At 33.7% G+C, this 27,303-nt stretch overlaps 2 protein-coding genes across 3 annotated transcripts in view; both read left to right on the top strand.

The window, feature by feature from the left end:
• Window positions 1-5,793: 5,793 nt before the first annotated feature.
• Window positions 5,794-7,539, top strand: GJE1 (gap junction protein epsilon 1; the record flags this gene model as incomplete). The annotated part of the gene is made up of 3 exons (XM_079146426.1): window positions 5,794-5,832; window positions 6,470-6,652; window positions 7,144-7,539. 3 exons carry the CDS (start codon window positions 5,794-5,796, stop codon window positions 7,537-7,539), a joined length of 618 nt encoding a protein of 205 aa, XP_079002552.1.
• An 8,918-nt stretch (window positions 7,540-16,457) lies between these two features.
• The window catches only part of VTA1 (vesicle trafficking 1), a 68,069-nt gene continuing 57,223 nt past the window's right edge, over window positions 16,458-27,303 (top strand). Inside the window, exon 1 of one of the 2 annotated variants that reach the window (XM_079148257.1) lies at window positions 16,458-16,621. In XM_079148257.1, the coding sequence (XP_079004383.1) occupies window positions 16,510-16,621 (112 nt within the window). In that variant the 5' untranslated portion in view covers window positions 16,458-16,509. Of the gene's footprint in view, window positions 16,622-16,678; window positions 16,967-27,303 lie in introns of those variants that run through there. The other variant, XM_079148258.1, reaches the window with a different exon arrangement.

Below are 27,303 nucleotides of genomic sequence, written 5' to 3'. Positions count from 1 at the left end.
AACAGACTCGAGTGAAATACAAAACATAATTAGAAGCTATTTTGAAAATCTATACTCCAACAAAACAGAAAACCTCGAAGACATCAACAAGTTTCTAGAGACATACGAATTACCTAAACTGAACCAGGAGGACATACACAACTTAAATAAATCAATTTCAAGTAATGAAATAGAAAGAACATCAAAAGCCTACCAACAAAGAAAAGTCCGGGACCAGATGGGTTCTCAGCAGAGTTCTACAAAACCTTTAAAGAAGAGCTCATTCCAATACTTCTCAAATTATTCCATAAGATAGAAGAGGAGGGAACGCTCCCAAACTCATTCTATGAAGCCAATATCACCCTGATACCTAAACCAGACAGAGACACATTGAGGAAAGAAAATTTCAGACCAATATCCTTAATGAACATCGATGCAAAAATTCTCAACAAAATTTTAGCAAATTGCATACAAAAATATATTAAAAAGATAGTGCACCATGATCAAGTGGGTTTTATCCCAAGGATGCAAGGTTGGTTCAACATCCAGAAATCAATAAAGGTCATTCACCACATCAGCAGACTAAAAGTTAAGAATCACATGATTATTTCAATAGAGGCAGAAAAAGCATTCGATAAAATACAGCATCCCTTCATGCTCAAAACTCTAGAGAAAATTGGGGTAGTGGGAACATTCCTTAACATTGTAAAGGCCATCTACACTAAGCCCATGGCCAATATCATTCTAAATGATGAAAAAACTGAAAGCATTCCCCCTAAAAACTGGAACAAGGCAGGGATGCCCTCTTTCACCACTTCTATTCAACATCGTCCTTGAGACTCTAGCCAGAGCAATTAGACAATCCAAAGAAATTAACAGGATATGAATTGGAAAAGAAGAACTCAAACTATCCCTGTTTGCTGATGACATGATTATATATTTAGAGGAACCTGGAAATTCCACCAGAAAACTCTTAGAACTCATAAGTGAATTCAGTAAAGTAGCAGGTTACAACATCAATGCTCATAAATCCAATGCATTTTTATACGTAAGTGATGAATCTTCAGAAAGAGAAATTAGGAAAACTACCCCATTCACAATAGCATCGAAAAAAATAAAATACTTGGGAATCAATCTCACAAAAGAAGTGAAAGACCTCTACAATGAGAACTACAGAACACTAAAGAAAGAAATTAAAGAAAACCTTAGAAGATGGAAAGATCTCCCATGTTCTTGGATAGGCAGAATAAATATTGTCAAAATGGGCACACTACCTAAAGTGCTATAGAGATTCAATACAAATTCCAATTAAAATTCCAATGATGTACCTTACAGAAATAGAGCAAGCAATTATGAAATTCATCTGGAAGAATAAGAAACCCAGAATAGCTAAAGCAATCCTCAGTAGAAAGCGCGAAGCAGGGAGTAACGCAATACCAGATCTTCAACTCTATTACAAAGCAATAGTAACATAAACGGCATGGTATTGGTACCAAAATAGACAGGTAGATCAATGGTACAGAATAGAGGACATGGACACAAACCCAAATAAATACAATTTTCTCATACTAGACAAAGGGGTCAAAAATATGCAATGGAGAAAAGATAGCCTCTTCAACAAATGGTGCTGGGAAAACTGGAAATCCATATGCAACAGAATGAAATTAAACCCCTATTTCTCACCCTGCACAAAACTCAACTCAAAATGGATCAAGGACCTCAGAATCAGACCAGAGACCCTGCATCTTATAGAAGAAAAAGTAGGACCAAACCTTCAACTTGTTGGCCTAGGATCAGACTTCCTTAACAGGACTCCCATAGCACAACAAATAAAAGCAAGAATCAACAACTGGGATAGATTCAAACGAAAAAGCTTTCTCTCAGGAAAGGAAACTATCAGTAATGTGAAGAGAGAGCCTACAGAGTGGGAGAATATCTTTGCCACTCATACTTCAGATAGAGCGCTAATTTCCAGAATCTATAAAGAACTCAAAAAACTCTACACCAAGAATACAAATAATCCAATCAACAAATGGGCTAAGGAAATGAACAGACACTTCACAGAAGAAGATGTACAAGCAATCAACAGATATATGAAAAAATGTTCAACATCTCTAGTAATAAGAGAAATGCAAATCAAAACTACCCTAAGATTTCATCTCACCCCAATTAGAATGGCGATTATCAAGAACACAGGCAACAATAGGTGTTGGCAAGGATGTGGGGAAAAATGTACACTCATACATTGCTGGTGGGGTTTCAAATTAGTGCAGCCACTCTGGAAAGCAGAAAGCAGTATGGAGATTCCTCAGAAAGCTTGGAATGGAACCACCATTTGACCCAGCTATCCCACTCCTTGGCCTATACCCAAAGGACTTAAAATCAGCATACTACGGAGATATAGCACATCAATGTTCATAGTTGCTCAATTCACCATAGCCAGATTGTGGAACCAACCTAGATGCCCTTCAGTTGATGAATGGATAAAGAAACTGTGGCATATATATACAATGGAATATTACTCAGCCATGAAGAATGATAAAATTATGGCGTTTGCAGGCAAATGGATGAAATTGGAGAATATCATGCTAAGTGAGATAAGCCAATCTCAAAAAACTAAAGGATGAATGATCTCGCTGATAAGCGGATGAAGACATATAATGAGGGGTAGGGTTAGAGTTAGGGTTAGAGTTAGGTTTAGGGTTAGGGATAAGGAGGGTGGTAAGAATGGAGGAAGGAAAGAGGGAAAAGAGGGGTGGGAAGGGTGGGGGTGAAGGGAAAAAAATAACAGAATGAAGCAAACAACATTGCCCTATGTAAATTTATGATTACACAAATGGTATGCCTTGAACCATGTACAAATAGAGGAACAACATGTATCCCACTTGTTTAAATAATAATAATAAATAAATAAGTAAATAAATAAATATATAAATAATAAAAAAATTTTTAAAAAGAAAAGAAATGATCTTAGGATAAAAGTCAAATCAATGGTGTGGCTACAATGTGCTTTACATTACATGAATATTTAAGGAATAACTAATGAGTATTTCAGTTTGACAAAATATTTCTATAAATCTTAAAAGCCTGGACTCAGAGAAAGCATAACCTAAGGATAGCATTAAATATATATATATTTAAAATGATAAGTATGACTTTATAATAATTGTATGCCAGTAATTCCAGCAACTTGGGAGGCTGAGGCAGGATGGTCACAAGTTGAAAGCCAGTCAGCAATTTAGTGAAGCCCTAAGCAATTTATCAAAACCCTGGCTTGAAATTTTAAAAAATAAAATAAAAAAGACTAGAAATGTGCCTCAGTGGGTAAGCACCCCTGGGTTAAATCCCCAGTTCCAAAATTAATAAGAATAATAATAAAAGAAAATAATTTTATGATTGTTTTCAAGCTAAGTATATTAAATCTGATTCATAGAAAGGCAAAAAAGTGATTAGGAGTGTTGTATCAACAAAAGAATCACTAGGATGGAATAAAACAGCCAGATATTTGTCAAATTAGAAAAAGAGACTGCTCGATTCCCAACTTTCTTCTAGCAGAAAGCAGACAGAAGAAGCTTTTCAATTTCTAGCACACCATTTTTTCCTATGTCACAGGGAAGATGCTTTCAGCAAAGAACACAGAGTATAGAACTACAGGCCTCTGAATAGCTACAGACTATTATCAGCAACAGGGAATTGCTTCTGTTAAGCAAGAAAGCAGAGTAGGGTGGAGAACAGCTTTCAGAGAATAGCACTATGTCCTGGTTGTGAAACATTCCCTTCCTCCAAAGTAGGAAAAACTGATGATAATTCTCCCTGTGAGATTTCAAAATTGTTATGGAGCAGTGGACATTTATGTGTCTGGTTCTTCCACTTTTGGAGTGAAATTATCTACTGTGATCATCCTATCCATGTATCACCATTGTGTGTTAATTTTTGAGGAAGATAACATTTTCTTTTGTATCTCCAGGTTCTGGAATAAGAAGAGTCACATCTGAGCCATATCCACACATAATGAAAATCATAAAGCCACAGATTTCACATTGACACTATAATTAGATGGCAATTTCTGCATCTTGGGGAAATGTTTAAAGATGGCTGGAAGGGATACAAAATATGATAGAATATTTGTGGTAGAATATAAAACCACCCAATATTTTCCTGTCTTTGCACTCACAACTCTGTGACATGATTTTGCAGATCTATGAAGAAGCAAAAAGCTATTACTCAAATCAGGATTAGCAAACATGTACCAAACAAAGTCCTAAGCAATGTTTATGTATTGGGAATTGTCTTTTCTTGCTACTTTTGGACATCCATAACTATTAGAATGCAAAGAAGCCCAGGGAATTACCTTAACAACCCTACCAATGGTCAGAGGTGTGACTCCAGTCTCACAAAAGCTACTGTCTTATTTATTGTCCAGTCTTTCCCTCTTGTGAGCAAGTTATCCCACAAAGATCTTGATTTTTTCATGCCATAACTCTTACAGCAGCAAGCAGGCGCTCTATGCAGGCAGGAAAGGCAGCCATGATGTATCATTGACCAAGACACAACAATTTATCTAAGAGTCATACTTTCCAAAAGAGATAAACCATATCCCTCATCAACCTAATCTTTATGTATAACAATGATAATATCTTGGGCACCTTCATGCCTTATTCCTTTGTCCTATTGCTCATTTTGGTCATAACCTATAAGGGAAAAACTAGTATTATTCATTTGACCCTTCATAGATCCCACCAATGAACACAGTTCTGCATTTCCCTCTTCTACAAATACCATCAAGTATTAAGACAATTATCTATATCCCTTAGAGGACACAGGAAGATATTAATGATTTACACATGTCCAACACTTACATATATTTAACTAAACAATAACATTCATTACTGCACAATGGTAGAGGGCAAAGCAGGATTTCTCCCATGGAAATGGCTCTTAGGGCTTTTAGATGTCCTTTCACAGGAATCAACACAAAGGAAACCTAGAATTCTGGTTCTAGAAAGATGAGAATCTTTTCTCCAGTGCTTTTATGTAGGTATTCTGAAGAATCATCAAGTTGCTCACTTTTGTTGTTTCCTATCCAGCACAGCCCTCCTCTTCAACCCTGCTACTGCCCTGGCCCATTGCCCGTAATGACAAGGTATCACGCAGTCACTTCTTCCCATATGTGTGTCCTTAGCCTTGAGACCTAATTGTGTTTCCATGAGTGTGGCAAGTATTCAGCAAAAAGAGGAGCACATTAGTAATATTCAATGATACAATATTTATCATAGCCTTGTTACTATTTCCTAAACTTCCTAGATGTTAGGTATATCCCATGGAAGTAAAGAAGAAGGGATCAGGGATATTACCCGTATACTTATCTTTTAGGACACATCTAATGGAACCTCAAGTTAAAGAGTCCACTGGTTTACACATAGGGAATTCTCAGGTAATTGCAGAGGCACTGAGTGCTCAGAGAATTTGTCCAGTTGGCCTCTTGCTTTGCTGGCACTCCTGGCTGACTGGCTGACTATGCTGATAGTGCAAGCCAAGGGATTATTAGATTGACCACATGTCCTCTGCTTTTGTTTCTTTGTTTTTGTTTTCTTTTGGGACAGAGATAGGAAAGTTGACTGGGGCCCCAGAGATCTATGAAAAAAAAAAAAAAAAAAAGACAGAAAAGGAGGAGGGGAGAGAAATTTGCAGTGATAAGTGTTTTCTGCTGTAAGAGTCATGAGAAAATATAGGAGTTTGATTCTGGCAGAAGGGAACCGGCAACGTGGGTCAAGAATTAACCCACAGGGATGTCAGGATAACATCTCCTGAGACATGTCTCTAAATTACATCAAAAACTTCTACGAAGGATGTGTAAGTATTATACCAAAAAAAAAAAAAAAAAAAAAAAGACATCAATTGTTATGAGATTTGTCTGTGTTTGTTAACCTGTTTTGCATGAGTGCTGATGAATACATTCCTCTATATTTATGGTGAATAATATAAATAGCGACCTTATACTTCAAAATATTCTGAATTTAAATCTGTAAGTAGAATAATTCAGGAAGTACATATAGATGTTGATGTTTTAAAGTTATTCATTCTCTCAATTCCATAATTAAGAAGTAGATAAAACTTGTTGTGACAACTAAATACACATTATTTAAGATAGTGTGTGTACTGAGTTTAATATGGGATCTATCATTTAATTTTTCAAAGGGAGCAGAGGGAAACAGAATATTAATTGAACTCAAAGCTGCCTAAAATATTTCTAAAATTACACATTACATTAACAATATTCCCCTATTGGACTGTGGTATTTTATATTTTGAAAGTGAAAAGGCATAAGAAATCTCATAATACAGGCTTTGTATTTGTCTGATGATCACTACAAATCTATCTTGCTTCAAAACTTCTTGAACCTTAAACTTTAAAAATTAGAGCATCCTGTAGAAGACTATTTTATTAATATTTGTTTTCAATGACTTTTTTCCTCCTGAAACCATAAAAGGTTAAACCTCCAACTGTGATTGGTCAATTCCACACACTTTTTTTTGGATCTGTCCGAATGTTCTTCCTGGGAGTGTTAGGCTTTGCGGTTTATGGGAACGAGGCTCTGCACTTCAGCTGTGATCCAGACAAAAGAGACGTAAACCTTTTCTGCTACAATCAGTTCAGGCCAATCACTCCACAAGTAAGTTTTTCTGTGAGCACTTTAATGTTGACTCCACAACACACACTTTTTTTTTTTTAATTTTAAATGTAAAAGAATATCAGTAAAAAGGAGTACTTTAACAGGCATGGTTTCCAAAATTAATATTAATTTTTCTTTAATTGGCTTTGTATTCAGAAAATCCAGAGTTCTGTTATCTATTGGTGCTACGATTATACTCCAGACTTGCATTTAGAATATAGAAATTAAGTAGCTACTAAAATTCAATAAAATGACAGTAAAATATGATCATATTTTCATAACTACTGTGTTTAAAGTTTTAAACATCTTAGTAACTAAATATGATATGGCAAACATTGTTGTGCTTGTGATCTTCTATTTATTGTTATAAGATTTCTATGAAACTTGGAACTTTTAGTATAGCTTCTGTCAAGTATGAGCACATTTTTTGGGGTATTTTGAATTATATGTCCATTAATTGATTTGACTAAGATATTTGTGACATACTTTAGGTATTCTGGGCATTGCAACTAGTGATTGTCCTGGTTCCTGGTGCTATTTTCCATCTTTATGCTGCATGTAAAAGCATCAATCAAGAATGCATTCTTCAAAAGCCCATCTACACTGTGATCTATATCCTCTCAGTTTTATTAAGAATTAGTCTAGAGGTGATAGCATTTTGGCTCCAGATTCAGCTTTTTGGTTTCCAAGTAAAACCACTTTACTTGTGTGATGCTGCATCTCTTGGGAAAAAAATGACTATTATAAAATGCATGGTTCCGGAACACTTTGAAAAGACCATTTTTCTCATTGCAATGTATACATTTACTGTAATCACGGTGGTATTATGTGTTGCTGAGGTTTTTGAGATTGTATTTAGAAGATTATGTTTTCTAATTAGGCAATGACAAGGGTTGATTACCTACAATCATGCCATAGTAATGTATCCTTTTTATTTAGTTTCATCTTATTCAGTGAGTACCTCAATTTCAAATACAAATGTATGTTCTTGAAACTTACTTTGATGTGTCTGAAATTTATGTCTATTATAAAATATAATGCTAAGTTCTAAGAGATTGTTGAATAAATGTTTCATTCTATTTTAATTTTAGCATTTATTTTATTATAAAATATATAGAGAACTAATGTTAATTCATCAACATTAGTTAATCATCTCTTCCCTCACAAACAACATCTTAATTGATCAGATCATTTTGTGGCTAGAGAAACTTTCATTATCTTTTAGCATACTAGAAAATTAATGTTCAGGGATGGTAATTTATGTGTTCAAAGTCATACAAACTAGAATCCAGATCTTCCTATGACCCTTTCCTCTGAATCAAGCAATTTTACCTTTGAGGATGTAACTATTTTTGCATTCATGTAAAATATAACTTACTGAAAATTGAACGTTATAAATTAATTATTAAAGAGTAATTCTATAGTTTGACCACTAACTTGAAGATATGGAGAATTTCATTTTAATATTATATTGTTTTCTTGAAATTTTTAATATTAAATTATTTGGAATTATAACCAACAAATAAATTTAAAATGCTGTGAATAATATTGTGCATGGTTTCCTCTTTTCTTATTGTTCCCATAAGGATCAATTAGCCATAACCTTTACATTTAAAATGACTGAAATAAAAAATAATGTTTGTATTGTTAGACTTCCTCAATAGTTATAAAATTATTAAAAAGAATTTTGTATTAATTTATTGCATGTCTTTCTGCCTGCCTGTCTTACCAGCAGTCATCTTCATTTTATATCATTTAAAATTTTTGTGTATTATTGCCTTACACTGTTGTCTTATTAGGGAAATAGGCATGTTCAACCAAATATTAAGGTTTTTAGTATTTTATTAGGCATTATTGAGCCTATGTTTGCTATTATGAATTTCTGTGCTTAGATTTTTTTTACATCATTAAGCTTTCTCTACATGAAAGCACAGGAGTAAATACAACTTTCCTTCATTCAACAAATAGCTATAGAATAGCTATTATTTAACACATACTGCATTGAGAGTTCATATAAAAAGATAATCAAAATTTAGTATCTATTTGAGAACACATTCTACTGAGTGATCCAGTACCAAGCCAGGAGAGTAGGGATTGGCATTACAGCTCACCCTTAAGAGGAAGAATATTTACTTACTATCTTTGTTTAAGATAACTGATACTTGGTGCTAATAAATCAAAACATTTCTTAATTTTTATTATTCTGATTTTTAAATTATCTAAGAAAACCATGTATTGCTTATATCTAAGTTGGACTCTTCTTAACAATCTGCCTGCAAACATACACATATTCATCATGGGTCATATTTTCTTTCCTGCAACTTTGCAAGGGGCTGGTAATCTTCAACTGGATGTCAGACATAGTGCCTTCTACCTTGTTGGATGCTAATATTTTTCTTTTGAGAAATATTCTTAATGTTTCTTCTGGAACACAGTTAAGTTACTTGGAAGTGGATAGTTGCCTCTGCTTCCTTTTAAACTTTGCTAGATGGGACCAGTATAGTCCTTACTGAAGGACTGATCTTGCCCCATGGCAAAGGCAAAAACCTTTCTGAGTGCCCTATCAGTCATCCTTTGGGTGGTTTGGAAATGTTTTCCTTCCACTACTTTAAAATCTCAAGTAGCATCCTCACACATGTTGACTCAAGGTTACCATATAAAGTGTTGCACCTGCAGGGAGTAGGTCCTCATATATCCAAGGAAGAAAGGCAGAGGGGAGAAAGGACTTTTTCCTGGTTTGCTTCTCATTATTTTCCTCTGTGAAGATCATGTTTTCAAAAAAAGGCATAGCAGACTTTCCCTTGACATCATTGCCCATTTGTAGACAATGCTTTGATTTATTTTTTATTTGATTCATCCTTTAGAGTTGGGCATTATCAAAGTTGCCCCTTTATTATAAAGAGATTTTTGCACCCTCACTGTTCGGGAACAACAACTATTCTGTGGGAATCTCAGGTATTGTTCCTTTTAATCCTTTCAAGCACTTTTTTTCCCAAAAAATATGTTTGAAGATGTTACTCTAACCAGGACTCAGCTGAAGACTTTTGCAGATTTCTCTTGCTTTGCTGCTTCCCCTCTACAACAGTGTGGCCTTTGAACTCCAACCTCCTTGGCCTTCCAGGACTGTACCTCCTTGACTGATAATGTAGACAGATGGATTTCTGAGCCCCAAAGGAACCCTGCTTTCCTCTGCTTCTTTGACGAAAAACAGTACTGCTAAAGTGCGAACATATCTCCAAAAGTTCCTGTGGTAGATACTTATTCCTTAATGCAATAGTGTTGGAAGGTGAGATCTGTATTAGGTCATGAGAACACTGATCACGTGGGTGGATCCTAGTTGTTATCAGGGAGTGGGTTTGTTATCAGAAGAGTGGGTTTGTTATTAAATCATGTTTGGTCTCTTGCTTTTTCTCTCACCATGTGATGCCTTTTATCATGAAGGCCGTCTCCTGATGCCAGACCTCTGTTCTTGAACATCTCAACCTGCAGAATTCTAAGAAATAAATATTTTTTCTTTATGAATTACCCAGTCTGTGATATTTTATTATAGCAAGACAAAATGGAGCAAGATGAGTATAAATTATTCTGTTTAAAGATAGAGAAAAGATGAGAATTGGTTTGTATAATCTTTTTAATTTCTTACTGAACCATTGTTCTATTAGTTTATTTTTTAGTAACTGTATCAGGATACTGATACTGTATCAGTATACTGTACTGTATCAGCATACTGTATCAGTATACTGGTTAGCAACCAGTATATTGTTCTGGATAATAAATGTTATATATATAAAATTAGATTCAAAGATAGAAATTAATTTTCTGACTGAAAAGAAAATATACTAAAAACTAAGAAGAACACTTGTTAAAACTAAACAAATTGCATCTATTTGAAAAGATACTTAAAACTATTTATAAAAAGCTCTTGGATGAAATAAGTAATTTAAACTGAAGTTTTCCAGGCTATTTATATATGAACAATAGGCAGAATATTACATGAAAACCCATGAGCTTTGACCAAATTTGTAGTGTATAGAAAATGGACAGCAGAAAATACATCAATAATGAACACAGAAACAATAAAGGTAATTTAAAAAAAAACAAAAACAAAGAACTTCAAAATAAAACTAAGAACAAAAATAATTTTAAAAGGATAGGCAGAGAGTTATAATTATAAAACAAAAAATAGAGTAAATAAATCCAAAATAGATGTGGAAAATAACAATAAAATAGATGAACATATGACAAATCAAGTATAGAAATGTATTACTATAATATTCATAAATATATGTCAAGTTATATGCTGTCATTTGAGGATGTGATAATTTTAAAGATATATTTAGGATATGATATAAAACAATAGTCAATAAACAAATTAGCAAAATTTTTGTTAACAAGTCAACAAAGAAAATTAAATACAATCATAAAACATTCGCTTAATCTCAAAGATTGCAAAAAATAGAACAAAAACAAATCAGACAAATAGAAAACAATAACAAGGTAGTAGACTTAAACCAGAACACATCAATAGCTACAATAAATATAAAAGATCTTGGAACTCTGTTTAAAAACAGAGATTGGCTTAATGTATGTTTTACAAAACTCCAGACCAAACTATTAACAGGAACCCCATTTTAAACATTTTAAAATATTTGATATTTAAAACATTTAAATATAGATGATAAGAAGTAGAAAATGATTTACTATGAAACACTAAGCATCAGAAAGCTTAATTGGCTATATTAATATGAGAAACACAAGTAGATTTCAGACAAGAAATAATGACAGGAATGAAAGAGACATTTCCTATTGATTGATGTATAATTGCATCAGGATGTGAAATAGTCAAAATGTATACCCTCAGTTACAGAGCACAGAATACAGGAAGCAAAGATAGATTGAAAAGAGAAATGAATCTAATTACAGTTAAAGTTTCAACACTTTTCAGTATTCAACTCACATAGTAGACAAACATCAAAAAGATAAAGCAAAATTAAACATTACTAATAACTAACTTGAACTTCTTGATGCTTATAGAACACTCCTTCAGTGCCAGAAGAATATATATTCTCTTCAAGTGTTATGCAAAACATTCACAGAGAGATCATTGCTTGACCGTAAGATGTCCCAAGGTTGGAAATCATACAGAATCCATTTACTGATAACAATGAAATTAAACTAGAAATCAACGGAAATATCAAGTTGTGCCCAAATGTTTGAAAAAGTAATGACGCACTATTATTAATCTATGAATCAAAGAAAAAATTACACTGGAAATTAAAAACAAAATGGTAATAGAAACACAATTTATCAAAAACTTGTTGGAAGCACTAAAACAGTGTTTGGCAGAATACTGGAAGTTTGTTCTAAATATTATGTTTGAAAAAATTATGAAATTAGCAATATGATAATTTAAATATAAATTAAAGAATGGGAAAACAAGCATATAAAACATAGAGACAGAAACTGAAAGATAATAGAGAAAATGCATTAAACAAATCTGGTTCTTTGCACTCTTCATAAAACTAATAAGTTTTTAAGTAGACTGCTATAGATAATACAGAAGATAATGAAAATTATCCCTACAATGAAGGAAAAAAGGCGTTTCATGATAGGATATTAAAATGATTACAAGGACTCTTGAACAATGTATAACAATAAGTTTGATACTTGGATAAACTGGAAAATTTTCTTGAAACACATTTTACTAAAAGTTGATTCAAAAGAAAACATTATAAATAGAAGATACGAACATCCCTAAATCTATTAAAGAAATCAATTTTAAATCCAAACCCTTTTCAGGAAGAAAACTGCAGGTTCATGTGGTCTTGCTGGTGATTCTATCAAATATTTAGGAAAAAATTATACTCCAAGATCCCCTTTGGGAATAAGGAGAGAATATTTTACCACTTCATTGACAGAGACCAGCATACCTTTGATATAAAAAAATCTTTATCAAAAATGTATTAGGAAATGTAAGCCACCTACATATGTACAGATAATGCATTATGTTCAAGTGGGGTTTATCCCAGCAATGAAAATTTAATACTGTAAATTGAATTGTATTAAAGGAATGAAGGAAGAACTCCACAGATATCTTAATAGATAAGATAAAGGTATTTGATAAAATTTAATACCCACTTATGAGGAAACAAATGACGCATACCTTTCTTTCTAAAAGAAAATTACCTAAACTAAATAAAATCTAAGGAAATCTTTAGGAAACATCTCATTTACTATTGACAGAATGAACAATTTTCCCTATAATCTGAAAAAGGGCAAGGATGTCCACTTTTAGCACTCTGTTTCATGTTGAACTGGAGTTCAATAAGAAAAATCACAATAAAACAAAATGTATAACTTGAATATATGTTTATGCAATAAGTACAAGAAGACAAGAATATACACAAATTGGAAAAAAAGAAAATTATCTTTACTCATAAACATAATCATGCACACACAAAATTCTAGAGAATGTACAAAAACCTACTTGAATAATGAAATTTTTCAAAGTTAACATTTCTGCAGAATAAAACAAACATTAAAATTTAATTTAATGTTGAAAGTCTTATTTATAGCTTCAATCACTCCAAATTGATCTGTAAATCCAATATAATTCCAGTCAAAATCCAGCAAATTCTTGTAGAAATTGACAAATTGTTCCTAAAATTTATGTGGAAAGAGCTAGAATGCCTAATGCAATTGTGACAAAGCAAAATAAGAAAGGGGACTTATACCAAATACTCTCAAGATTTCTTTAAAAGTATCAGAATCAGAATCTGCAGCTGGCTAGAGGATAAGCATCCTAAATAGGAACAACAGAGAGAACAGAAAAAAATCAACATATACACATTAATTCTTTCTAAATGTACTCATAAAATTCAATGATGCTATAACAATTAAATATGCATGTTGAAAATGTAAACTGCAACTTTCATAGTTTTAACATGTCACGACCACAGCAGAGCAAATGTGCCTGTCCCAGTCTTCAGGGTCTTCCCTTATTCTTCTGATAGATTTTTTTTTAATTGTCTCTATTAGGGGGAATTCCAAACAATTAGGATGTGAGTCTCATGATACTAGGATGGGGGTAACACATGCAATATACCCAAAAGATAGTGTTACAGATACAACTCTTACTACATTGATTAATCTGTCTTTTATCACCAAATTCATTCTGACCACAATGGGAAGAGGAACTTTTACTGTGAGATGATCATACATACCATGGAGTCCAGGGGATTATGCAAATCATTTAACTTTTCCCATTGAAACTTGGCTCAGTTCTAGTTTCTCTCCCTTTTCTTCTTCCCCTAATCACCCTCACCCCCGATCCTGCTCTGCATCTTGACCAACCCCTCACTTATCAAGGTTCTAACTGGGTCCTGAAGAGTGAGGGCAGATCCCTCAGAAACTGGCCAAAGCTGATGGAGGGGAGTTTAGGCAAAATATCATAGTAAATTCTTCATAGTAAAACAAGAACAGCCAACATCACTGTTAATATTTACTTCATCTCATCACATAATTCCGAAGTGCTGTTGTGCTGACACCGTCTGGACTTGTCTCCATCATACCAGTTATTCTCTCTTGAGGGTGTACAGTATTTAGAAAGAAGTGTGTGTTGGTAAATGGGGCAAAAGCCAATTCCATCCTTTTCACACACTTGTTTACCCCTAACGACTTTCCCACCTGCCCACAAAGGCAAATGAGAGACTGGAAACTTGGAGTCCCAAAGGGAGAGATCAGGAAATAACAGGAAGGTGCAACCTTCCCCAGGAGGAAGAATGTTTGTTTTCCAAACACAGGATGATGGGTTAGAGCAAAATAAAATACAAGAACATATTGGTCTACAGAGACAACCTGGTCCAGTACTAGTGTTTAGGTATACATCTGAAAGCAAAACACCTAGATTTCAAAGTCAAACACTCATCCTTACTGACTGTGCCTTATGCAAATTACCTAAACTCTGAGTCCTGTTTTTCTCATCTGTAAAATAATTATGATATCTGCCTCATAGGTTGTGGTGAAGATTAAATGAATTAATAGAAAGACACTAGCAACATGCATGATACATAGGAGATGCTCAGCAAATGCTAGCTGCAGTTACTTTGAGTTGTGACAGAGCAAGGTGAAAAAAATTCCTATCTGTGCCTTATCTCAATAGCAGGAAGTGAATTGTTCATGGGGCAACTGGGGCAGAAGGTCTGATTTGAAAAGAGTGGGGAAACCTTGAAATATCATCTATGGACATGACTCTAGTACATGCATCATTAAAATTGCATGAGGATCTTTTTAAAGTACTGATATATGATACAACCCAGACCTGGATCTGATCTTTTTTAAAAGCTTCTAAGTAGATCTTTAAGGGCAGCCACAGTTGATAATGAAGAAGTAATAGGTGAATACTAAATGAGAAGTGTGGTTGGAAAGAAGACATATTTAGGTCCCAATCTGTGTTTCTTCATTGATTTATCTACCAATCCAGAAACTTTAAATAAGAAGTCACAATAGGGGAAGTAAAAGAAAAACCAAGAAAAAATATATTCTCAAGATATTATTTGAGAATGTATTGCTGAGATTAGTGAAAGGTACAGAAATCAGTTTCAAGGTGGGGAAAAATGCCAGATCCAGAGTTATATGATGGATTCAGCAAACAGGTATAGACAAGGGATGCAGAGTGAAATAATATAAAGGCATGGAATTAATTATTTGGTGGTAGGAAGAGGGGAGTAATTTAAAAATTGTAGGCAAAAGTAAATTTCAGAGTTTGAGAGTTTGGTTCTTGGAAATAATGGGATTTCAATGAAAATGAGTTTTAAGAAGAATCCTCAAAACTGGAGACTGATCCAAAGCAAAGATGCAGGTTAATAAAGGCGGTAAACAAATGTGAAGTCTATATATATTTTAGTTGTTAATGGATCTTTTATTTATTTATATGTGGTACTGAGTATCAAACCCAGGGCCTCATACATGCCAGGCAAGTGTTCTACCACTGAGCCACAACTCCCGCCCCTAAACTGTAAGTCTTGAAGTGTGATCTTATGTGATAAAGAGGAAAGCAAAGAGAATTGACATCACTGCTGTTAGAAGGAAAAGATGATGCGTACTGTACCATGGCATGAGTCAACAGCATTGAATGAGTCCCCAACACTCTGTGTAGAAGATAAGATAATGAATGTGAAAATAGTCTACAAATTGCTAATCATTCTTCAACAATCTACAGAACATTCATTCATTAAAAATATGTACTAGCCAGTTCACAACAAAAGTTCAATTTTATTTTAGCTTCATGCGTTTAGTGTTTATGTTGAAAAATCTGGTTATCAACACAAAAATCAATGCATCAACACAGATTTTCTAATGTAATATTTAAACACACGCTTTCTCTTCTCAGGCAATAATTGAAATTAAAACTCTAGTCAAAAATGTCAATGGACACTATTAATATAACTTGAGGAACTGGAAGGGATAAATGCTGAATGATTTACTCAGACTTTTACTCTTTCTCCCAGTCAATAAACATTACTTTCTTGTTTTTCCCTTTGTTATCTTTCCTTTTGCCACTAGCCAATTCAGGGAACGAAAAAAACAAAACAAAACAACTCTTCTCTCTTCCACCAGCAGAGGGCGCAGGTGTCACGTACAACATCACCGCCAAGCCGCTCAGTCTTCTCTGGGCTGTAAACGCCAAGAGCCGGGCGCACAGAGCTTGTCCCTACTGAGCATCCATAGTTGACTTGACGTCGCTGAGCAACGAATGACAGAATGGGATGTGCCCAAAGCTCACGCGCGCGACCGCCCAGACGGAAGCGGAAGTGTCGGTGGCGCGCGAGTAGGAAGAGGTGATTCTTGGAGTAGAGATGGCCGCTCTTGCTCCGCTGCCCCCGCTCCCCCCACAGTTTAAGAGCATACAGCATCATCTGAGGACCGCTCAGGAGCATGACAAGCGGGACCCGGTGGTGGCCTATTACTGTGAGTCTTTCCGAGTCGCCGCGCCCCTCCCCACCTGGTTACACCCCGGCCCACAGGCCACCCTGGATCTCGGGGCACGCCCCGCCCCCCGGCCTTCGACCTGTGCTCTGACCCCCGGGCACGCCCGGTCCCCGCCCTCCTCGGGGAGCCGGAGCTTTTCACAGGCCCCAGAATGGCACGAACTCCTAAGCACGGTGGGGTCCGGCGCCTCCCCCGGCTCCTACTCCAGGGTCAGACCTGCCTAAACGGGTGATGGACGCGGAACACACCCCGAGGTTTTCCGAGCTTCCTGCCTCCTGGACATAGTCTGGACAGTCGAGTAATTGAGATGAGGTTAAAACGAAAGTGAGTGTCCCAAAGCTAGTAGTGGTGTGGATAAAAGGAAGGTGAACGCATTGGAAACAGGGATAAGTGCGGGTTAGTGAGGACAGCATTCTGGTCCAGTCCAGATTCACAAATGGTAAATAGAGTGTCTGCTTCTGAATAGTTGAGTTTGACAGTTCCTCTGACACCTCCCAACCGATCATTCCCACCAATGGCGATGTTGACTCGTGGCTTCTTTTTCTAGTTGAGAACTTTGTTAGCCAAATTCCCACTTTGATTGTGATACTTATTCATCTAGAGCTTATGGAAGAACAGGTTGAGTTTGACCAGACTTTTTACATTATAGTAGGTAACGGGAACAGTGTATAGTTTCATATAAACTTTATTGTGTATTTTTACTCTACTGCAAATAAAACAAGTGACCTACTAATAAATCTTCTGCAAAGGATCTTTAGAGTGGAGAAGCTCTGTGTATGTCCTCTGTTGTGGACATGGAAAGGTCAGCTAAAATCTGGTCCATTGTCGTCTCTACTACACTCCATATGTACCCCAATTCTCAAATCTGGGAGAATGCCCACTTTTTTTCTGCGCTTGTCAGACTTCATGATTTAAGATCTAACGCAATTGTCACTTCTGTAGGCAGTGAATTGATTATGCTTGACCTCATTTTGTTTCAGAGTGGTCAAAGAGCATGCCTGAGTTGACATTTGATCAAAGGTAGAATTGGAAAGCAACTCTTCATTTTCATTTGGGAAGGAATATTCTTTATAGAGGGAATAAAGTATAAAAATCCTTAGGCAGAGACCTGCTTGAAGGAGAAGTAAGGACACCATCTTGACTGGAGTGGATAGAGCTGGGGAAAAGTGATAGGAGCAAAACAAAGAAATAATCTCTCATAGCAGTGAAATAGGACCCCTTGTTCTCATCTAAGTTAATCCTTATTCATGGGTTCTGTATTATGATGTACCTTTGTGACTGCCCAGGACCCTTTATTTCCTATGTGGTTATCCTCATCCTTTTGTTATTTCTTCCTAAACCTGTTCCAGTTTTCTTTATTTAAAAAATAAAAACGTAACAGAAACTCTCACCATGACATCCCCTTAAAATTGGAGCCCCTTGTGCCCAACCCCATACATAAGGTCAAATTGTCTAGAATTGTCTTTAAATTCTTATAGAGTCTTCTCAGCCCATTGCAGTCTGGTTTTCATTTCCACTATTTCACTGAAATGGCCCTCCACAGGGTTATGAACATACATTTTATTGCAAAATCCAGTTATCGATAAAATTTTCATATATAAATATATATAAACTTGCATAATGTTCATAGTGAGTTTAAGAAATAATAAAGTGAATGCTAATGTACTCATGTTTAATGTTATTAGACTTTTTGATTTTTGCCAATCTGGTGGGTGTGAATGGAATTACACTTACAATTCTATGAGTCCTAATGATGTTCAACATCTTTTCATATGTTAATTAACCATATGTGATTTCCCCTTTGAAATTCCCATTTACTGCTTTTGCCCTTTTATTTTTTGTGCTGTCTTTTCTCAATAATACATACATTAATACTGTGTTATTTGTGTTGCAGATGTCTTCTCCCAGTTCATAGTTTGTTTTTTCTATTAAATCCTTGTTCAAAAACTCATTTTTAAACTATAACCAATTTATTAATTTCTTGCTTTATGATTTACTTTCTAATTTCCTAGACCTTTCTTTCTTTATGTGTTAATTTATTTTTGTCTACTTGTTTGGGACTTTTAGCTTCTGAGTCTGTAGATAGATATCTTTCATCAGTTTTAGAAAATAATGAAAATCTGTTCAGATATTGCTTCTCCTTTCTCTCTGTTCCCTAGTGAAACTGATCAGACATGTGTTAGTTTTCCCCTTCAATTTCTTTCACTTAATTCTTCCATAATTTTTCTTTTTTTCTACATTTTTTTTTCCTCAAGGTCTATCTTCATCTCCATGCAACTTATTGTTTATCTCATTCATTGAGTTTACTTTTATTTTTAATTTGTTTCCAAATTCTTTTGTATGGATACTTATTGAATTCTGACTCTTAATAGAGTAACTAAGACAGTGAATACTTGTAATTTTTTTTATTTTTTGAATAAATTATACAGCAGTTAGTCACTTTTTAAGATGCTGTCACTAATTGTTAGGGAAATGTAATAGAATCCCAACTATATATTTTACAATTCATATATGTCATATATACATCTATCTTTTAAGGGTAATGCTTCATGTTAAAAACTGTTCTGTGAGGCAGTGTTCCAGATTCCCAAAATGATAAAAATTCTCATCAAATGACCTTAACTGTTTATTAATAAAGAATATCATTCTGAGTTGAGAGTAAAACAAAAAAGAGCATTTCTGATAGTTTCTCGTTACTGCTGATTTTTTTAAATACTCGTTTCACTTCAAATAATTTATATGTTTTTATTTGCTATCTGATGATTACTTTAGCTGCTGTGTTTGTGGATCTGATTTTGCTGTTCAACAGAAGACTATTCAAGATGATTTCTTTTCTAGTATTTGTGCATTAGGCATATTCAACCAGCACTCTTCAAACTGGGGATTTTATAGCATTCTTCAAAGTCTAAAGGAATTGATTTTCCAATTCACAAAATTACCTGCAAGGGCCATAGGCAAAAATTCTTCTGTTCTTAGGGATAATGCTTCAATTTAAAAGCTGTCCTGTGTTGCAGTGTTCCAAATTTCCAAAATGATAAGAATTCTCATTAGATGACCTTATTGCTGCATTCTCTGTTCATTAATTCCTGAGTTGAGAGCAAAACACAAAGATCAAAAGAAAAATACTAAAAGCAGAAATTCCCTGTTTCATCCAAACAACAAGCTCCTCTAGGGGCTATGTGGCTTCTTGCTCTGTTGAATTAGAATTTAGAAAGGAAATGATTGATATGCCAGTTGGAAAATTATGTTATATTTTTCTGAAAAAGTAGCTTGGCATTAACACCTGGCTTTGCACTTAAATGTTATATGTTTCTCCTTAAATTAATGAGCTAAATCTTTAGCTCTGAGGTTGTTTTGTTTCATTTTGTTTTTTGTTTGTTTTTGCTTTGTTTTGTTTTAACAAAAATAGATTTAAAATAGGAGACAGGATAAAAACATTTAATTTTTTTTTTTTTTTTTGGCAAAACCATGTTGAAATTTATGTTTTTAACTGTGTCCTACAATAGACAAGAAGGCTCTGATTCAAAGGAAATGATCAATTTTTAAAATAATCTTTGTAATGTCATTTTTGTATATATCATAGGAATTGAGAAGATGAGTTACTGGAATGATGGCCTAAGAAATCCTTTTCTAATTTTTAAGGAAATATTGAGACAAACATAATTGAACTTTTAACCAAGGTAGTATTAAAAATATTGTTTGAAGGGATGTGATTATATGGTTTTTAGCATATAAACCAGACAGAATTCAAACAATTCAAGGATTTTGTTGTGACAGATTCCTTTCATTCTCTTCTAGTTTTTTTATGTGAATTGTTTTTTTCCATGTTAAATTCATAAAATGAAAGTATTAATCATATTAATTTAACTGATTATAAGATGCATTTCCAATAAAAATTATTTTTTATATTTAATTCTAAAATACTCAATATGTATCCTTGTTGTTTTGCCAATTATGTATTAACAATATTTGTAAAGACTCTTGGTACTTTATTTCACAGAAATTTTGTAAGCTTTTAAATACTTTTTGTTGTAGGAGTATGAAGAAGAACCAGGAAAGGACTCTTGAGCATTCGAATGCATTCTTCATTGTGCAATTCTATAGGCTAAGTAATAGAAGTATCAGGAAAAGAATTTTTTTCAAAAGAAAAAGGAACAATGTAAACTTTCTGACACTTAGGAGCTTTTTATAATCAGAAGATTATGATAGTTACATTGTTAGAATATTTAAAATTGGAAGAGTAATGCATTTTTTAGATATCAGTATTTGACAGTGTACAGAAATGACTTTTTTTAAACCTGTTTAAACTTCTTGAAGAAAAGGTTTATATGTCAGCTTCAAAATGTGTACAGGGATACTTTCCTATTTTATAGCAAATAAAAATTTTCTAAATTCTTAGAGTAAGGAAGAATTTTTGTGAGAATAAAATTGATTATATTGCTAAACTACATGCTGATTCATAAAAGTTTTATATCTGCTGCTCTCTGCCTGAAATCCCATTCTAACTTCCTCTGAATTTGACTAACTTATTCTTACTGGTTCAGTACAATTTTATTTCTTGTAGATTGCTTTTCATGACCTCTTAAGGACAGTCTAGAAATTATTCTAGTGTGGTCCTTTGCTTAACATATTGTGTTATAAATATCTATTTTCCTTTCAATCTTGGTCCTCCTAGGGGACAAGGATTGATATCTTGTTGTTTTTGTTGTTGTTGTTGTTGTTGTTTTACCACCTGGCACATAGTCAGGATTCATAAATACTTAATGCATGCCTCCTCTCTAAATGCTATTAATATTCCACTAGAACGTATACTCTAAGCAAGAAATGTTTTTTTAATAATCATTGAATCTCTATCTCCTAGTACAATACCTAAGACATAGAGAATGTTAATTTTGTGTTTGTCAAATAAACAAACATACAATAATTCATCACTTTTTAGTTTTATGTCACTAATGTAGCAAGGAAATGTAATAGAATCCCAATACTGCATATTTTCTAATTTAGTACAGGTTAAGTATTCTAAATGTGAAATTTGTACACTCTAAATATCTGAAATTTTGAGTGCTGCCGTGACACCACAAATAGAAAGTTCCACATCATGAAACTATTTCATATACAAAATTAATACAATTATTATAGGAAATGACCTTCAGACTGTATATAAAATGTATATAGAACATAAATAAATTTCACTTTGAGACTTAGTTCCCTTCTCCAGAATATTTGTTGATTATGCTTATGCAAATATTCTAAAACACAAAACATTTCTGGCCCAAGCATTTTGAATAAGATTCTCAACCTGTGACTTACTGTGCTTATAGGTTTTCAAATAAGTCATGGGACATATCATGATAGAATATACATATTGTGCCTTCTCTTTTCTAATATTTATTAGATTCCCCAAAATGACCTATCTCTGACCTTATTGGTAATTCTCTAGTGTTTCACCATATTCTAAAATTGACTTAATTTTGTTTGAGTTGTTTGCTCTTTTATTTTCTTTTCAGAAAACATTCAGAAATGAATGCTGAAACAATGTTTGTCAGATTACTTTTTGTCTGTTTATAGAGATATATTGTTTCCCTGTTTGAACTTTGAGATAATTTAAGATCCTTATGCAGTTATAAGAAATTCAGAGGGAAGGACTCTGTGTGTCTTTTAACTAGTGTCCCCCAGTGGTAATATCTTGTAAAACTATAATGAAGTATCACAACCAAAATATTAACATTGATGCAATGCATAAGTCTTACTCAGACTTTCCCAGTTTTACTCACATTTGTTTGTGTGTATACATTCTTATAGCCATATTACTTTCCATTTTACCCCACCTCACCTCTGTTTCCTGGCAAACTCAAACCTGTTTTCTGGTTCTTAAATTTTATCATTAAAAATGTTACATAAATGAAATCACACATTATAAAAGTTCTTGGAATTTATTTGGTATAATTCTCTGGAAATTGATCCAAATGAGTTGCTCAGTCATATTCCATCATGTATACATACTACAACTTAACAGTTTAACCATTGTAGGGTATTTGTTTCAGGTTTGTATATATTTTAAATAATGCTAGCATGTTTATGTATAGTTTTTTGTGTGGATATAAGTTGCCATTTCTCTGATTATTTCTAATAATTGTACATTTAGTTTCATAGGAAAATAGTATGTTTTTCCAGAGTGACAGTATCATATTACATTTCCACTTAGAACATATGAATGATGAGTGAACCTGTTTCTACAAATCCTCAGCAGCATTTTTATTTATTTTTATTTATTTATTTATTCATTCATTCATTCATTCCTTCATTCATTCCTTCATTCATTTATTTAGATGCTAGGGATTGTACCCAGGAACGCTTAACCACTAAGCCATATCCCAGCCCTTTTTCTGAGTCATGCTGTCACTAAGTTGCTTAGGGCCTCCCTAAATTGCTGAAACTTTGAATTTGCTGTCCTCCTGCCTCAGCCTCCTGAGCTGCTGGGATTACAGATGTGTTTTACCTTACCTAGCTTCAAATCCTCAGCATTATTTTGCATTTCTTTATTTCTTAGTCATTGTAATAAGTTTTAATTTTTGTTTCATGGCTCATGAAGTTGAACATCTTATGTGCTTTTTTACTACATGTATATCATCTTTGGTGAAATTTTCATGGTTCAGCCCCTACCCCCTTTTTTTTTTTTTAATCATTGGGTTACTAGTCTTCTCTAAGGTATTTGTTTATTTTCTCCCAGTCTTTAGCTTGTCTTTTTGTCCTCATTAACAAGGTATTGCACAGACTGAAATATTGTAATTTTGGTGGCATCTATTTTATCTTTTTTTTTAATTTTCTTTTGTGGGGTGCTTTGCAGTATCCAGTCTATAAATAGTATTACTTTTTTTCTTACTTAGTTTTATTTTCTCTGTGTTCTCCCAAGAATGTTTATTGAGATTAGTTTAGTTTTATTATTATTATTTTTTAAGTTACCACTTTGAGATTTTGTACTGGTATCTTAATATTCTTGAGAAAATTGCATCTTTTTCCTCAAACTTGAGTTGGGTTAAAAAAGTCATCAATAAAGCAGAACTTTGTGCTCTTTGGGAAGTTTGATATATTTCTTAAATTCTGTTAAAAATTCTGCTGGAGCTAATGTTAATATATTAAGTTTCCTAGAATATCTTTTATTTCTGCCATATTTTAAAATTTATTAGCTGAAATTAGAAGCTGAACTTTTCCTCCCTTCTCTCATATCACTCACAACCGACCACTTGTTAATTTTTTAAATTGCATTTTCCTCCTTAGTTTTTCTAGTATACCTTTACCTTATACCTGTGCTATTGTAGCTTCTTAGTTTGTGCTTCAAACAAGTGATTCCTGTTGCATCTAGAAAGATCTGCTTCAAATGCCTAATAAAAAAAATTCAAGTAAATGATGTAGTATACTCTAACCATGTAGAACTTCTGTGACAAAGCAATACAAATTAATGTAATAGATATTGCATTAGGAAAACATTTTCAATATCAAGACAAAGGGTCAGTATTTCTAGAATATAACACACAAATGTATTTTTTTAAATACTAAGATTCCCATAAATCGGTGAACAAAAAAATGTACATACAAATCTTAAAAGAGTCAATAGTAATTATTAACATTCAGCTTAGTAGTAAATGTGAATTAAAGTGGTAAGATTTTAACCGAGTGCCAATAAATGTGGTAAAGCCTATACTGACATAGTGGTGTGGATTGATAGAAAGTTTTTGAAGATCTTCAGGTAAAATGTAAAGTATTTGTTATTAAGTTATTCCAGTTTTGGGAAACTTGTGTTTAGGAAATAATCACAAATATACTGAAAACCTTTTGCAGACTTCCTGAGTGGTTATTTATACATTTGTGATATCTATCACAAATAAATAGATAGGTAGATATAGATATAAATGTTATTGTGAAAACAGTTAATGTAATTGTGTAAAAAGTACAAAGCATCTTTTATGATAAGGGGAAAAATTATATGAAAATGCAGGGTACAAAATTGTATACACAGTGATCCGATGTATATATTTTTGTGTGTGTATACTTACAGGAAAGTTGTGGCTTTGGGGTTCAGGGATGGTTTTTGTTTGTTTGTTTGTTTTTTAATTGCTCTTTAAAAAAAATTTAAGGAGGCATGTTTCAGACCATAAAAATGAGATAAAGCTTTATGAAAAGCAAAAATTTTTTTCAAAGCCACCTGTTAGGAGCTCCATATCAGTGAGAAAAAAATGTGTCCTCAGTGGCCCCTTTTGACTTGAATTCTGAGTAATATTTTATAATATTAATCAAGCTGAATTTCATCCCACTCCTGGCACCTTACTTTCTCTTGTTTCCAAGACTCAAACACTGTTCTTTCTACTGCCACACTTTTTCCTTTTCTCACGACACAAAACACCATTTTTATCTTGAAAGTACTAACCTGAATGTCATTTTTCCTGGGAGGACTTCACTTAAATCCCTATTTTTAAGGGTCATATTCTCTGTGTCTTTTCTCTGTCTTCTGTGGCTTCACCTTAGTCGCTTTTGCATTTGCCTGTCTTCTCTTTTGAACTGCAGACTTACGGAGGCAAGCTTGCTCCCTTGCTGCTTTCTTTTGTTTGCTGTGCCAGGTAGTGCCCACCACAAGAAATACTTACATTAAAAAAGAGTAGGAACTCCAAAATGTTTGCTGAAAGGATCTGGATTTTATTGTAATAGTGGTCCCTCAAGGGAACTATAACCATATATAACCAAAACAAGCGAGGCAACTGACATTCATGCAGCTCTTGGCATTTGTAACAACGATGATTTCCTTCAAGATTCCTTGTTTGGTCTTTGCTGCCCTTCTGGTCCTTCTGTTTCTAAGTGATGGACTCAGAAACTGAATATCAGTTGTCAGAAGAGAATTGGCTGAATAAAAATTTGTCAGTATCAGGTAGTAATTAGAGAACAAGTTGTTGAATAAGCAGCAGAATGATTGAAGGGAAAGGGGCTAGTTAAATTGGGAGAACAAAAAGACAGTGAAGTAATCTGGGAAATTTCTAAGTGGAGAATGGAAATGAAGGACAGTTTTTCTGTTAACAGCACATGCCTTTGAGTTTCATCTCCCTTCCCTCTAATAAAGCAGAAAACATTTGCATCTCTGCCAACAGCAAACACTGTATGACATTTTGATACTCAAGTTTAATCCTGTAGGTAAAGCTAAAGCCAGAAAGATCTTCCTTTCCTTCCTTTTTAAGTTTTCTATAACTAAAGGTATAAAGTTTCATGCTTATATTTTTGAAGTTTCCTCTAGGGGGTGACATTGTAAAATCAATAGACTTTCAGTGAAGATATATAAATGTTCTTAAGAGAGTTCATTTGTTTATATGATCAAAGGAAAATTAAATAGTTATTTGGGAAGTTGTTAATTCATATTCTTATTTCATTCTAGAGATGATACAGGCCATACCGAAAATTTTAATTTAGTATAAGTAAAAGCTAAATAATATTGGATTTCTTTGTTATTAGATGGTAATTTAGAGATTAGCATTAATCATCAGTTTTCTATTATTATTTTGTTGTGATTGCTCAGAAATTGGATTTTTAAGTTAGACAAGCTTAACTAAGCTAGTAAAGAGAATTGGTTATTTTCTTTGCTGGTTTCAGAATCTGAATGATAAATTGCAGACCATAGGCCTGTTGATTAAGTACTTTTTTTCTTTCTTTATTATCAACTAACTCAGGACACTATACTGTGGAAATGACAGGTTAATAAAAATACACAAAAGAGTAGACTACTGATTTAATCATTCGCATTCCATTCATCATTTGTTTTTATGACTCATACAAATATGAATTTTATTTTGTAAAAACAGTCATTTTAATACCCCTCTTTTTTGAATAAAGTAAATCATTTTATTTTACAGCTCTTGAGAGAAAAAAAAAAAAAAAAACGAGGTTGAAGGGATAGGGTCTGTGAAGACAAATTACACTTCTTGAAGTTTTCTTTCTTTCTTTAGCACCCAGGCAAATGTAAACATCTTGGATAAGAATTTTTTTAAATAGTAATTACATTTGATTTTCACAGTGTAAGTTTTATGTGCTTTTTGAACAGCGTAGGATTCTCTATAATAGGTTTCAATAACCATATTTGTTCAGTTCCTGCTTTTGCTCAAATTCATCACGAATGAATCGTATTTATCCTCCTTCCCCCCTGTGCTGTAACAAGGCTTCTCGTTTTTGGTTTTTGTGTGTTTTTTTAACCTCAATTTATTCTTGTTTATCTTTGGAAATACTGTGATCATCTTACAGGGGGAATTCTTGTCAGGACTGCCCAGCACATTTTGGATATTGGTGTTGTAAATGGTCCCCCGCAGACATTGTATTAGCAGATAACAAAATCAAAAAATAAGCCTCCACTTTTCTGGCTTCCCCAAAGAGCAGTGTTATTTTTGCCACCCTTGAGAACCATTGGTCTAAATATATACTTATCATAGAAAAATTGTAATGCATAGAAAAAATGCAGGAAGCATATAGTTTCCTCCTTAGAATCATCACCATTAGCATTTTGCCACATTTCCATTCAGATTTCAGTGTAAAAAGTAGACATAAAGATTTACTTACCTGTTTTTTATAATAAATAAAATTGAGAAGTCTATATGGGCAATTTCAGGTACATTATTGTATATTAATAT

This window comes from Sciurus vulgaris (assembly GCF_902686455.1).
Source record: "Sciurus vulgaris genome assembly, chromosome: 7".
In the NCBI taxonomy this organism is placed as follows: Eukaryota; Metazoa; Chordata; class Mammalia; order Rodentia; family Sciuridae; genus Sciurus; species Sciurus vulgaris.
Note: the sequence above shows the minus strand (reverse complement) of the source record. Positions and strands in the feature narration are given on the sequence as shown.